This window comes from Pundamilia nyererei, unplaced genomic scaffold (genome assembly GCF_000239375.1).
Source record: "Pundamilia nyererei isolate P.nyererei 1_Seehausen unplaced genomic scaffold, PunNye1.0 scaffold00145, whole genome shotgun sequence".
Classification (NCBI taxonomy): Eukaryota; Metazoa; Chordata; class Actinopteri; order Cichliformes; family Cichlidae; genus Pundamilia; species Pundamilia nyererei.
The window spans coordinates 1,208,761-1,224,245 of NW_005187546.1; the positions used below are offsets into that span (position 1 = coordinate 1,208,761).

The 15,485-nt window shown below is 41.4% G+C and overlaps 1 protein-coding gene across 1 annotated transcript in view; it reads left to right on the plus strand.

The window, feature by feature from the left end:
* Positions 1–15,219, plus strand: part of LOC102213698 (uncharacterized) — a 36,813-nt gene extending 21,594 nt beyond the window's left edge. Inside the window, exons 21-33 of the mRNA XM_005744572.2 lie at positions 1,105–1,373; positions 2,464–2,595; positions 2,666–2,796; positions 2,901–2,938; positions 3,039–3,255; positions 3,646–3,873; positions 5,825–6,443; positions 9,697–9,799; positions 10,330–10,447; positions 12,165–13,105; positions 13,189–13,366; positions 13,470–13,601; positions 14,448–15,219. Of these exons, the coding sequence (XP_005744629.2) occupies positions 1,105–1,373; positions 2,464–2,595; positions 2,666–2,796; positions 2,901–2,938; positions 3,039–3,255; positions 3,646–3,873; positions 5,825–6,443; positions 9,697–9,799; positions 10,330–10,447; positions 12,165–13,105; positions 13,189–13,366; positions 13,470–13,601; positions 14,448–15,145 (3,804 nt within the window). The 3' untranslated portion in view covers positions 15,146–15,219. The remainder of the gene's footprint in view (positions 1–1,104; positions 1,374–2,463; positions 2,596–2,665; positions 2,797–2,900; positions 2,939–3,038; positions 3,256–3,645; positions 3,874–5,824; positions 6,444–9,696; positions 9,800–10,329; positions 10,448–12,164; positions 13,106–13,188; positions 13,367–13,469; positions 13,602–14,447) is intronic.
* The last annotated feature ends 266 nt before the right edge of the window (positions 15,220–15,485 follow it).

The following is a 15,485-nucleotide window of genomic DNA, read 5'->3' on the forward strand; positions in this document are numbered from 1 at the left end:
GAGGGGAGAGGGGGCAGAATCGGGAGGGAGTTAAGCTTCCTGACAGCCTGATGGATGAAGCTGTCCTTCAGCCTGCTGGTCCTGGCCTGGAGACTCCGCAGTCTCCTCCCCGACGGCAGCAGCTTGAAGAAGCTTTGCATTGGGTGCGTGGGATCAGCCGCTATGCAAAGGGCGGATGATCCTTTGGTTAGCTTATCAATCACATTACAGCAACTTAGTGCATTTACACTTGTCAAGATGGCCTGCAGAAGATCAGGAAAGAAATGTGATTTAAGTGACTTTGAATGTTGTGTCCTTGTTGGTGCCAGACAGACTGGTCCGAATTTGTTCAGAAACTGGTCTACTGGGCTTTTCCCACACATCTAACCCTAGGGTTTACAGAGAACTGTCTGGAAATGACTAAAAAGACTAATAGTTTTACTTTGAAATTCAGATTGTAGATTGAATTTGATGGAAAGAACAAGAAACCATGGATCCATCCTGCCTTGCATGGAAGGATGGATGCTGGTGTGAGCATCATTTAAACACCACAATCTGCCTACCTGAGGGGGTTCTGACCAGGTCTTGTTAACTTGTAAAAGCTTATGGGACATTTTGTATTTCACCATTTATTAACTGCACAGAGAAGGCATTGTTTACATAGTTAGTTTTCTTTAAGCAAAAAGTATTATTAAAGTTCTTTATGTCCTCTTTTTTGGAAATCAAAATATAGTCACCCTATCCAAATAGATCTTTTGAAACCTAGTCTTGAGGTTTCAAAATATGCAGTACATCTTGATGTCTTGAAAGGGGTCACAGTGACTGCATCCACTTTTAATATAGAGTCTATGTTAGAGCATAGGGAAGCACTTTCATCCATAGCCATGATTACTTCCATGTTGCTGGCCAGTATGCTCTCAATATAGTTATAATTTGTACTCTTTTTTATTTTAAATACCCTGTCGTTATCCGGTACCCAGAAAGTATATTTATTTCCTTGAAAGCTCCCATTTGTTCTGCCGTCGATTTCTCTAACCAGGGGTTTCTCTGAACACCAGCAGTGCGAGAAGAACGCCGGTTCGTGAACGCGCCGCGCACCGCCTCTACCTTGCGCATGCGCTCTAGCTCCAAATCTTCGGGAAAAGTTTACAAACAATGGCTGAGGAGCAACCTCCAGCATGCGACGAAACGCCCGTCCCCCTTCTCCTAATGCCAGCGAACACAACAGAGCCAGTTAAAGAGAAGGTTCCCGACAAGCAGCGAGCTGAAACGAAAGCGTTAGCCCGAGACAAAAACAGACTAAACATTGGAGCTGTTTTTCACAGGTGGAAGCACGTACGGGAACAGAGAGGATTCAAAACAGATGCAGAGTTCGCCACATTTCTGCTGGACAGGTAGTTACCTGTGCTTGAATCGTGTTTAAGGTAGCTAAGATGTCAAATGTAACACGCCGTGCTCTATCACTGTCGTGTTGTAGTCAAGCTAACGTTAGCGTCATCATAAAGCTAAAGTCACTGAGTAGCATAGGGGTTTTGTTTTAACTATGAGTATCTGGTAGTAGTCCAGCTGCAGCCACTGACCGAGTGCTGTGAGATGGGCGTTTCCTGATTAGGCTCAGGGGGTGTGTCCTGCAGGATTTGCGACGCAACAGCTAGACGGTATAGCGAAGAGGGAAGTGATTGGTCCCTGGCTTGCAAAGCACATAGGCACACAAAGGTAGTTTCTGATTTAACAGTTACCGGAAAAGAAAGTAAAACAAATAAAGTACAGCAGTGAGGGTTTTTATTTTTTTTTTGTATTGCTTTGTTTTTTTTCTTTAAAACACTGTTGGACTTTTTAATTAAAGCTCCGAATGATGTTTGAAACATTTGTTCAGTTTGTTAGTGTGTCTTTAAGCAGCCTTTCTTTACAAATCAGAAACTGTTTAAACAAATAAACTAGTCCAGATTTGGTCAGTGTAGTAGTTTTTGATCTGGTCTCGCTCTGATGTGGGCTGTGAGAAAAGAACATAATAAATGCCTCCATAACTTAGAGCGATGGTTTCAGCTGTGTTAATAGTTAACCCTCAAATGTATGTTGCACTTCTACAAGATTTACAGTACTATGTAAAAGTATTTGCCGCCTCCCTGATTTCTGAGAATTTTACATATTTGTCAAATGTTGAAGAGTTGCATCATCAATACATTTTAATATTAGACAAAGATAACCTCAGTTAATAAAAAACGCAGTTTTAAAATGATGATTTAATTTATTGACAGCATTTCTGAATGGAAAGGTTTCAGAAGCTGTGACCACATGGAAATGGCACACAACGTGGCACCTTTAATTTAACTTATGCTGGGTGCAGCTTGTTGAAAAGCAGCGTGTGCAAGCCTGCACTGACATGTGAAACAGGGTATAAAGCAGCGTATATTGTGTTCATCAGTGTTTTATTGGGTCGTAACTGTCTAATAATATATTTTGCATTTTACAAAATATGAACAGGACAGAGGAAATTACTTGTTTTCCACGTGAGTACAAAGGACATGGTTCGACATCAGAAGAGGAAACGGCAAAAGGGGATGGTTGCTATGATGACAGCGATGATCAGGATTACGTTCCCCCTGTACATGTTCGGTAAGCTCTGAACCAGAAGTTTGTATCAATAAAAATGACTTTTTTTCATGACCTTTTCTTATTCCTACAGCGCTGGCTGCCTGAGTGCTCCCAAGTCGGTCACCAAACAGGTCCCCGTGCATGATGCTGTAGATGCAGAACAAACAGAACAGCCACCAGGAGCAGAAACAATCCACGTTCAGAGTGAGGACAGCAACACTGGTCATACTGGATTCATTATTTAGTCATGATTTTCTGGAAAACGGTCAGGTTTTCTGTGTAACCTTGTTAGTGGTTGTAATATAATAATGGGTTTGTTTATATAGGAAACAAGCCTTACCATCTGCTTGGAAACCAACACAAGGTTTGGAGAAAATGCATCCTGTAGATGTTAAAAATCCCACCATTTCACAGCAAACACTGCTTTCAAGCAAGAGAATTTAAAGCTCTTTGTGTGTTCACAGGATCAGGAGCAAAAACCTGAAAACACCTGTTCAGCAGATCAGTCTTCCCGGACACCAGGGGCTTCCTCCAGACCTCCATCGTATGAGCTGGAGCTCACGCCATCTGTCTCACATCACAACGTGCCAAAGAAAATAAACCGGAATGAGACGAACACTGATGAAAATCCCAGTGAAGACCACAGACCTGAAACACAGGATCACAGCACGGCACCCACAGGTGATGGAGTGTTATTAAAATGTATTAAAAAGACTGACAGACAGTACATGTGTTGCATAAGATGAAGCTAAAAATCATGTTCATGTCTTGGGCTTCACCAACATTCATTATGAAAGATGGTCCTTCTTTTTGTGGTACACATATGAATATTATTTTGAGCTTCATTTAATTTGTGGTTTAACTTCTTGCCTTCTGTTAGAAAGATATCAAAAGTAACAGACAGTCGATTTTCTGTCTTCTCCCTTTTTTATGCTTTATATGTCTGAAAACTATTGAAATAAGAGAAAGATCTACACACACTTTAATATCATAATTTGATTATAAATGGAAACCATACACACACAGTGCATGCAGTGCAACAACTTCACACTGATATTTCTGTATTTTGAGGAGAAACTCTCACTCTAGAACCTACCAGTGTACAGAGCAGCTCCCAGGAGCTTTGTAAACCAAAGAAGACGTACTACTGCCCGACCTGCGAAAGAGTGTTCCCCCGGCACAACGCCCTGAAACGACACCTCGTGATTCACTCGGGAAAAAGACCTTTCAAATGCTTCATATGTGGGAGAGGATTCACCCAGGGTGGAAACCTCAAGACACACATGAAAGTTCACAGAGGTGAGAGGAACCTCCCGCTGTGCTCAGGACACTTTAACCTGTTTCAGTTAGATGTTTGTGGCAGTTGAAAATCCTCTTTACTCATCTTTTACCGAGCTGCACAAAGAACAGTTAAAAAATGTATGGACTGCTGAGTAGACTCGACTGGTATCACGGTTTTGTTGAATACCTGGGTGTTTAGGCATTTTGATGTTTTGATGGTTTTCAGTACTTTCAAAAATACAGCTGCTCAGTCTCTACTGGTCGAACAAGCATGAGCTGTGTAAAGATTACAGTCAGTTTAATTTAAAAAAAAAAAATAGTGTTCACTCATAAATAGAATAATATCTTCCAAAAAATTGATGCACTCTCCTAAACTTAAAAAAATCCATTAAAAATGCATGAGAGCGGACGCCGATTTGTAGATGCCGCCATATTGCCCCACCAACTTGACTATAGTGGGCGAGATAGACATCGCTGCTCCACCTAATCTCATTGTGGCTGTATGACCAACCACATTTGTATTAGGCCAACAGTCGGGGAGAAAAAAACTCATAGGTGTCCTTTTAATTGGTGTCTGCAACCGTTAGATTCAAGATAAAAAAGCATCATAACTTGCTGACGAGAACAACAACAATTTTCCAAGAGATATGATGATGAGAACGAACTGTCTCTCTTGCCCAATCCCTCGAGGCCACCTGCGTAGGCTGCGGACTGTTGATCTTCGCCTAATGGGCGAAAGGACACTTTCTCAGGCTGAACTGGTATGCCAACAGCTGTGCACATTGGCATACCCCCCCATGTTGCTTGTCTTGTGTTTTTATGGTGTTACGATGTGATATTTGTGCTTTTTATGTGCTGGAGTTTTTGTCTTCTCCTCATGCTGACTCCTTTTAAGGATCAGTATGAGCAGAAATTCTTTTTTTTCTCCTGATCTGACCTTTTGTTTTATAGATTTCATTGTTTTTCCTTTTGCTACCTAGCCTGACCTGTCTCCCTAGCGTGAAGTTGTGTATTGTAAGTACGGTCGGCAAGGTTTGTTATCTCAGTTGCAGGCAACTGCAACTGAGAAACAAATGCATTATCCAATCCAATCCAATAACTGTGTTTTATCATCTGAGAAAGGGTGCCAAAGAAACAAAAACATAAAGGAAAGAGAAAACATGATCAGCATCTGGACAAAATGTCATCTTCTTCCTCCTCAACTCTGACCTCTAAGCCGTCAGCAGAAGTCAGGCCTTTTAACACATGAAAATATCCGTGAACATGCTTATTTATTCTCAATATTGTCACAATTAATTATTGTCAGCAGATTAAATATGTGATCCTCCCGTCTCCAGACAGTGAACAACACTGATAAACAGTTTGATCACAATCACTGAGCATCAGAGTCCAACAAAGTCAAAGAAAGTTTCACTAATCCTGGCTAACAGCAGCTAACAGAGGTTAACAGCCGCTAACAACAGCAGCAGCTTACCAACAGAAAAGTTCAGGATATCCAACAACTCGCCTAAGTATTGCTATCATCGTATAGAGGTGAGTTTCAATGAGTCATTGACTCATATCGGACTACTTTTAAAAAGTATTTTTTAATTCAGTTGACTGCAGTCAGCAATCTACTAGTGAGATTTTACACGCTGTACCCTTACTTTATTCAACTGGAAAAAAAACAAAAAAAATCATCCAATTAAAAACAATTACATCATCTTCGTTCAGCCAAATGCTGGTTGGTAGTTTCCACATAGCAGGATGAGTCATCAGTTTCTTCAGCAAATGTAATGAGAACTTAGTGTGAACTCAACAAAACAATCAATGCCTCGACCCAAGTTTTTCAAGCAGAGGCTCTCACTGTGTAACATCATGAGCAATTTTATTCAGTTCACCTGGCTGTGAACTTGAGGTTTTGTTTTTTTTGTTTTTTTTTGTTTGTTTACTTTATTTTTAATTGTGTACATGCTTGTATTTTTCACAGGAGAGTTACCAAAGTGGACATTAATTGAAGAGAAGAGCGAGCCTAAAGCATCTCCTGCTACAGTTCACATGTGTGGGGAGTGTGGAATGGACTTCCCTGAGAAACATAAGCTAGAGGAACACCGCGAGATTCACTGGAAGCCTTTTGCATGTCCTGACTGTGGGAAGAGATTCAAACATAATAAGAGTGTTAAAATGCATATGCGCCTCCACTCAGGAGATTTACCTTATCTCTGTTCAGAGTGTGGGAAGACTTGTGTCACGATGGAAATGCTTAAAAAACACAAGTTAACTCATACCGGAGAAAAGAACTACCACTGTGATCAGTGTGGGAGGGCATTTTTGCAATCTTACAACCTCAATTTGCACCTGAAGACTCACACCGGAGAGCGATCTTTTCTGTGCTCGATCTGTGGGAAACGTTACTCCAGAGCAGATACCCTAAAAGTTCACCTGAGAGTTCACACCGGAGAGAACCCGTATGCGTGTAAGATATGTGGGAAGTGTTTCTATTACAATCAGGGCTATCAAGCGCATGTGAAGATTCATGACAAGAAGCCAAAAACATCCATGAGAACTTTGGGGAGACCGAAACAGCAGCTGATAGTGGTAAACAAACAGTAATGTGATCAAGAACATTTACAGCAGTCTGAGAAGCCTTTGATTATTAAACCTAAACAAAGACATATACTCCTTTCTGTTAATCTGACTTCTGAGCTTCAAGAGATATATGCATACTTATGAATGTGGCACAATGGCATTAATCTGATGTTTAATAATTACCCTAAAATGGAGACAGGATTGGTCAAGATTGTCTGATCCATTGATTAAAGTCCCGTAATCGCACATACAGTGTGGCCTCTGTTTTAAAGAGCTGATGACAAGCCTCTGACCTCGTGCATTATGTATGCCAATTGATTTATCTTTATATCTCGCAAGTAGTACGCAATACTGTGCAAGTACAGTGTCTCGTCCCATCAGTGTTGTAATGAACGTAGCAGTCTGTTGTCACTTTAACAGATTCATCAAGCCAGCAATGTTACATATCCAGTGTCTGAAAAGAGTTAATTTGAAATAAAATCTCTCGGATGACTCAAGTAGAAAAAGTATTCCTGTAGTATATTTTGTATGGTCACTTCCATTGTCTGTAGTTTGGTCAATGGTTCTTAAAAAAAAACAAGTTCTTTGTATTTTTGGTTCATCCAAACTTGATCGTTGGATTAGAGTTAATGAAACATGACAATGAGCACATTTGAAATGTGGTGGATTGGGAGAGTTGCATCACGGATGTGCAGCCAACATATCTGCAGCAACTGTGTGATGCTATCATGTCAACATGGACCAAAATCTCTGAGGAATGTTACAAACACCTTGTTGACCTTCCTAATGTTGTAAACCTGCTCAACATTTGGCAATAAAAACCCTTTCTGATTCTGATTCTGATTCTTGAATTTGTGCCACAAAGAATGAAGGCAGTTCTGAAGGTAAAAAGGCCGTCCAACGTGGTACTGAAAAGGTGTGTTTGGCTTCCAGAAAGATTTTAGGTTATCTTATGCATAGACTTTCTAACCCAGGTACATTAATGTTATTAAAGCGATAGGCATGGTCATAGTGCATAGGTAGGCTTTGAACAATGCTCAGTTGGTACGGAGAGACCTGAAGTGTGCCAAAAATATATTCCCATGTCATTACATCATACCAGGATGGATGCTTTCATGCGGTTTACAACAAGTTCTGACACTACTGTCCAAATGAAGACTTGTCAGATCAGGCAACATTTCTTCAATCTTCTAATATCTAATTTTGGTGAGCCTTGATGTCAGGAGTGACACCTGGTGTGTTCTTGAAAGCTGTAACACAACCGCTTCAAAATGATAAGTGTGCATTCAGAGATGCTCTTCTGCATACCTTGGTTGTAATGAGTGGCTGAGTTACTATTGCCTTTCTAGCAGTTTGCAGCAGCCTGGTTATTCTCTTATGACATCAACAAAGCATTTTCACCCAGAGAACTGCCGCTCACAGGATATTTTCTCTTTTTTCTAACAGTGTCCAATTCAAAAACACTTAAATTGGCTTTCTTCCTCATTGAGTTTGAAGTGATTTGATGCTCTTCTTCAACATGTCTACATGCCTGAATGCACTGAGTTGTTTCCATGCGACTGGGTGAATTTATATTTATAAGTTGTTGACAAGGTTTACCTAATGAAATGGCCAGTGCTCGATCTGTAACATTATTCACATGCATTTGACATTTGCAGCACTTGAAAAGTAAAAAAAAAAGTTGTATGTAAATAGAGACATAATTTAATGCGTCATAGCAGAAGCTCGTGAATGTATTAATCTTTGTATGTTGCATGTATTAGTGCAGTGCAGCAGAGAATTACAATAGTTACACCTGTGCTTGACGATCCTCTTCTATTTGAATATTTAAGGAATGACTGACTGCAGTGCGGTTTTAACACATTTCAAAACGGTTTTGCATGTTTGCGAATTGACAAAAAAGCTCCACGAAATGTTATTACCGAGGCTTTTATTGTGATTTAAAAGGCCAACCGGAAGTTCCGACGATACTTGAAGCTAGAAGCTAAAGCTAGAAAGGTTGTCATCAAATCCAGACGCTTATTTGCCGTAACTCATTAGTTGACATTAATTTGACACTGTGTGAACACATGAACATGAACCCAAGGGAGACGTAGAAATATTTCCAGGTCGTCTCCATAAACTTCTGTCGAGCGACTACTTTTTTACCTGGGGGAAAAATCTATACAGAGGTTGGTCAAAATGTCTATTGTCTGTTGTTAAGTGTTAGCTAGCTGAGTTAGCGTCGTTTGCAGAGCTTAGGGGGAGTCTGCGCAAATCTATCACTTTTAACGTCGGAGCATGAGACGGTGGGACCTGTTATTAGTTGCTGAATATCGGTTGTAGCTTAAGGGGGCTGATAGCTACCTGCTAAGATGAGCATAGCTGGTAAACGTTAGTGGCTAGCTGTTTAATAACAGTAGATGGAGGCAGAGATGGTGGCTGACCAAAGCGCTGGTCACCGCCGCGTCACGACTCACAGGCATCATTCAGCCTGAGGTCAAACTGTCTGTACTACTGTGTGCGTCTGCTCCGGCTGAGATGGCTATTCATTGCCACGACTTATATACACCAACAGGTCAGTCAGTCAGGCTGCTGCTTAACTTAAGTCAACATTAATATGACACTTCATGGATGAGACACATTAGCCCCTCCGAGCTAATGCTACTGAGCTAGCCGAGACACTCAGTTGACACAGATCTATGAGTACAGCTTCCCCTACTGCAGACCACTTCAGAGCTTGCTGAATTATTTTATTTATTTATTTTTACACAAAATTCACAGTAATATAGGTCACTGAAGAGGCAGCTCAGATTTAAAGGCCCAGCCCGGTTCACCTCCTCTACAGAGCAGCATCTAAGCTGCCCAAGTGTCCTTGAGCAGGACGATGGAGGCAGTTTGCTCACTGTGACAAGAATGCCTTTATTACTCAGATCCATCTGTCGATGGATCTAAGCTTAAGCAGACTGCAACCAAATGAAGAGAACATCAGTCACTATGTGAGCCCCAGTGGGTTATTTGTGGCATTAAATGAATCAACCTAATGAGGTAATCACAGCTGGGTTAAATAAAAATCTGTGGCTCATTATGAAATGTAATAACATCAGAAACAACACTGTAATCATTTGAGATGCCCCACTTGTGAATTTATGTACCCATACTAGTTTTTAATACCAGTGTTTTTTTCTTTAGCTGTTATTCCGTCTTTTGTGCCAGAGAAATAAATAAATCTTAATTTTAAAAAAACAAACAAACATCTTTCTGCTCTTCATCACACTGTCTTTGAACATTTAGCCACCACAAAATTGATGACACAACAGATAAACATCGGCTACTGCCAACAGTAAATCTCATCATCTGCCAATCGCAGTCAGCAAGAACACTGGCCAAGGCCGATGTCTGCCTGATATATTATTGCATTTGTAATACACATCTATTTTATTGCTGCCAGTATGTCATGCTTAATTCTGATAAACATTTAATCCTAATAAGAAGTACCTTGAATATGGTTTCTTCAAAGAAATATGTTTTCTGTGTGGTCTGTGCTTGTAACATTTGTAATCGTTATCACCCAAGTAAACAACTTATATACACACAATAATTTTTTTCCTTTTCTTCACAATGTGCTGATCCAAATCAGGAAATGAGAGAAAATTATATTTATGATAAATAAAACTACTCAGGAAGCCAAATCAGGGAATTATGTTTATATGTCCCTTTGTAGTGTAATGCTAAAATACTTGTTATGTTTTTGCTCTCATTATTTCAAATACATGTTTTAGACCTATAATATAGGGGCCAAAAGGAAAGAGTCTAAAACAAGTCTGATGCTTTGAGCCAACTGCAGACAGTAGTTTGGTGTGAACTATTACTTTGGTGTTTGTTTACTGACAGTTATTCACCTTTATCAGGCTGTATATTTGAGAGATGGGCTCTGAAAACCCAGAAGACTTTGGTTCAGTTGTGATCCTTACTGAAGATGATCAGCAAGAGATTGGAGGGCTGATCAACTCTGATGGTGAAGAAGTGGATTTCTCAGATCTGAGTGAGTAAAAAAAACAGCAAAAATTAACCACCGACAAGAAAAATAGAAACTAGCGATGTTTTAAATACTGTGTGAGTCGTAGGAGTTTTGATTCTTGTGGTTTGTGGTGATTTCCTGTGTGAGGCATGTACCTTCCTTTATTATTCAGTGTAATTCAACACAGTAGCAGTATAACTGTGTGCTGAAAATTGGAAGTTCTCACGTTAGGCGCATTTGTTAATCTAATTAACTGGACAGAGAGTGTCATCTGTGCATGTCCTCTCCTCATTAATGGCCTATCAGAAAAGGCATTTTTGGCTTTCTTTCTCTCAGATTTAGTTAGTTTCAAAGAAAGTACAGTTTTACACCTGCAGTGTTTATTCTGTTTAAAATCAGACTGTGGTTTGTTGCAGTTTGTTTGTGCAGATGTGAACATGGTGATCGCACGCTGGTGTGGATGAAAACAGCTGGACCGAGACCCTTGGTCTCAGTTCAATTCCAAACAAACTGTAAAGCGTTTCATTTATAGCATGAATGCAATCTGACCCAGCTACCAGATATATGTTGCAAGTTAGAGCTAAACACTTCACTTTAGCCATGTATGCATTGCATTCTGGGATGCGGACGGGTACCATAGTACATCAGTACGGCCTATTAAGTAGCTGTGATATGAGCATAAATTCTCCATGTTCTCCACTCATCCAGAACACAGCACCTTCTTCCTGTATTTACTTTCAGGAAATAAGTGGACTGGATATTGTCACATGGTCTGTAGTGATACATTTGGTTCCTCTGTGTGAAAAGAAACCAAATCACAGGAAAAAGCTACAAGTTTACAAACTCATAAACTGATTTACACCAGAGTAAACAAACTATAGATGGAAAAATGCTCTAATATACTTCTCAAGAAGAATTATTTCCAAAGGTCCCGCAGCTGCTCCGATCTGCCACTAGTTTGTCTTTTTGTTTTTTTGAAGAAGCATAGCCTGCTTCTGAAATTGTTAAATAAATTGGTAAGAGAAAAACTAAAATAAATGAATATAGCCACTTTTGGATTTTGGCAAAAAAAGTAGTGATAATGTTTGATCTAAGATGGGGAAGAATCCATCACTTTTGACCATCTTCACAAAGTGTGTCTGAGTTTATTAGATAATTAATTTTTTTTTGGCAATCAGCTCAGTTGGTTCAGAATTTTAATGTTGGTCATGAATCATGTGACTGTGTATTTGGTGACGATCAGAGAGAACTATGCGATCCATGATTAGTTTGACTAGTGAGCAATCCTCTTGCTCTCATTTTGATTGCTCAGTGGCTGCTAATCAGCCGGCCCCGGCGCTTCCTGTCTCGTGTGTCCATGTCTGCAGGCTGGTTACGTTGCTGTTGATATCCTAAAGCTGTCTCTCCAGAGAGTCTCTTCCTCCACGGTAAGACAGATGCCAGCTTCACTGACAGAACTTATTGTACGGTCCAAATGAGGACCATCTTCAGCAGCTACATTCGAAGGACGTGGAGCTGGAATCTGTGTGCAGGATGAAAGCTCATTGGAGAGGCTACTGACTCTATTGTTTAATTTTTTAGTTATTTGGTAACTGTTTCAAAATTAAATATTGGCAGTTCCCTCGCCCAGTCAGCTTTATAGACAACATCTGAGAAACCTGATTTCTGAAGTGCTTCTAAGCATGGTGTTAGTTGTTCACACAGAGTCTTGGTTGCTGATCTGTTCTTTGTGTTTCCACAGGAGTGAGTGCCATCCCTGCAGATGCTCCCTCAAAGACATTTGGTCCAAGTGAGAATGAAAAACCGCCTTCTCTTCACACCTGCTCAGTATGTGGGAAAGACTTTCCTTATGCCTCTAAGCTTCAGCGTCACCTACGTACTCATTCGGGAGAGAGGCCTTTCCCGTGCTCCATGTGTGAGAAGAGATTTCCAGAAAAGGGGCTTCTCATGATCCATGAAAGGGTTCACACTGGGGAAAAGCCATTCCCTTGCACTTTCTGTGAGAAAAGATTTGCCAGTCAGGGGGAGCTCCGGCTACACCGGCGGACACACACTGGTGAGAGGCCTTACCACTGCTCCATCTGTCTAAAGAGCTTTTCTCGTCACTGGCACTTGAAAACGCACTTGGAGGCAATGCACTCTGAGGTTGTTGCAGGCTTTACGAGGAAGAAATTTCCCTGTTCAGACTGTGAGAAAAGCTGTAACTCAGCTGCTGAATTGAGGGATCATCAGAGGACTCACACTGGAGAAAGACCCTTCCAGTGCTCTTTCTGTGACAAACGCTTCGCCTTGTCAGGTACGCTTGTAAGACACGAGCGCCTCCATACTGGCATCACGCCTTACCACTGCTCTGACTGCGGAAAGACATTTGCACAGCAGTGGACCCTGACCACACACATGCGGACTCACACGGGAGAGAAACCTTACAGCTGCACGCAGTGCGATAAGTCTTTTGTTGCTCCTGGAGAGCTTCGGAGGCACACCAGGATTCACACTGGGGAAAAGCCATACACCTGCGCAGACTGTGGGAGGCACTTCTCATTGGCAGGAACTCTCAGAAACCATAAACGGTCATGCACACAGAGCAAGAAAGAGTCAGATACAGAGGTTGTGTCAGACTTAGTTCGGGCTGCAGCTGAAGAATCTTCCCAGCGAGATCAGGCCAGCAGCATCAGCTCTGAGGTAGTGGCAGTACACAGATATTCAAAAGTAGTATCTCTGTGTTTTATTTACTTCCATTTCTTCTTCTGAAATTGTGTTTTTAGGTGTCTGTCAGTCAGACTGTGCCTTGTGCAACTGAGCCCACTTCCTCAGAGGGTTTTAAAAAAGCAGCTCAGTGTGAAAATACCCCAGAAGGACCCATCGGCCAGCCGGACGACACTGCTCCCACCCCACATATGAATGTAATCGTGAAAGAGGAGGAAGAAGAGGAACCATTGTGCGGTAAGTAAACATGACATTCCAGAGTGTCTTTTTACGCATTAAGAGGAGTGTAAACATGTTTGATCAGCAGTGCTGTTTTTGTGTTGTTGTTGTTTTTTCCCAGTGGAAGAAACTCCAGAGCAGGTGTCTGTTGGTGAGGACTGTACCATACCAGAAGAAACTGAAAAGCAGCGTCAGGAAAGCACCACAGAAATTAGTATTACAGTAAAGGAGGAAGAACAGCAACCTCTCAATAGTAAGAATACACAACAGCAAATCCTACTGCTGATGAGTAGTCACTAACTGGGATGTGGGTAACTAGGTTATCTAATATCCCTCTTCCACTAGTATCTACTTGACTGGGCTCGACTCGGTTTTTAAGGTTTCCCATTAGGAGGTAGTACCTGGTAATCAAATCCGTCATTTTTGAAACCTGGCAACAAGGGAAATGGCCACACAAAAAACAATACAGTGGTACCTGAATCTGAGAAAAAGCCACACACTGAGCAGCATCATTTTGTCATACTCCTTTGGTGTGGCCTTTGGCGGACCTTTGCTGGACCTTTGCTGGACCTTCGCTGGTCCTGCTATAATGACTCCGAGTATACTAGGTGGTTCTCGATTGTAGTGGAAAACAACCAAAACCGAATCAAGTCGAAGTTGAGCCACGTAGGCACAAGTGGAAAAGGTCTATGTGTTTTATAAAGTGGCTGGGCAAGAATGTGTTCTTTATCCCAGCTTTAGAGCAGCATTAAGTAGCACTATATAGCAGTCGTTTAAAGAGGTGGGGGTAATTATAGGTTATTGTTGCACATAATTCTTCTGGGCTTTGACTTTCAATGGTGAAAGCTGTTGGGTGACAGCCTTCACTTTTAAAGCAACAACATCTTAAACCAGTAATTTTACTTTACAATGTAACAGGAAACTTGTTAGGTGTAATTTAGCTAAATATGATGCTTTTCCATTTTAGAAATAACGAATGGCAGACACTGCATCAAACTTATATTCCAACATACAATATCTAGTAGCTTTAACTTTTTGTTTGTTCTTTTTGGTGGTTTCAAATGGCTTGTTTTAGCTCTTCATATTTACATTTCCACAGTGTCTGGAAAAGATCCCGAGCGTGTTACAAACAGTGAAAAAGAATGCCCTCCATCACCGCCAGTGCGGGGAGAGTCAAATAACAACATACCAAAGAGCTCTTACTGCTGTGGCCTCTGTGGAAGAGACTGCCACAAGATGTCTGCGCTTCAGATCCACATGCGAATTCACTCTGGAGAGAAACCGTACCGCTGCACCTTGTGTGGGAAACAGTTCACCCAGAAAGGGCAACTCAAAGGTCACTATAAAGTTCACACAGGAGAGAAACCGTTTTCCTGTCCGGACTGTGGGAAGAGCTTCGCCCACTCGGGGGCCATGAACAGACATCGGCTCACGCACACAGGAGAGAGGCCCTACCACTGCTCCGTGTGCGACAGGAGCTTCAACCAGTCCGGCCGCTTGAGGGAACACGAGAAAATCCACTTAGGTGAGAAGTTTGACTGTCCTGAGTGTGAGAAGAGTTTCACACGAGCTTCAAGCCTAAAGAATCACTTCAGGCTCCACACAGGAGAGAGGCCGTACGGCTGTGACATCTGTGGGAGAGGCTTCAGCCGCTCACAAAGCCTGAGGCTCCACAGACGAAAACATGAGCAGATTCAGACCGAGGAGTCTGCGTTCAATATGAGGAATGATGACTTATCACACAGCGATGATAACTCTCCAATTAATATGTGCATAACAGACAAGAAAGATGGATGATGTATTTAAAAGACATGTACCTCTAGTATTATTAAGACTTCAGACAGTAAAACAGGAACAAGGTGATGTGGAAATAAGGGACTACCTCTGTGATTAGAACTTTATTCATACTTTTGTGTGGTTTTTCACACTAGGGATGTGCAGTCGGGCAGGCGACTACATGTTGCTTTCCTCACTAGTCATCGCAAGAAATGTTAGCGCTATAAGCAAAATATTCATATTTCTTAATGTATAATGCCAGTAAACTGTTCTAAGGTGTAGGTGTTATGTAGGAGTGTAGCCCCAGCAGCACGCCTCTCTTTCTTTCTGTGACAAGAACCTGAAAGCAAGCAATGTGAAA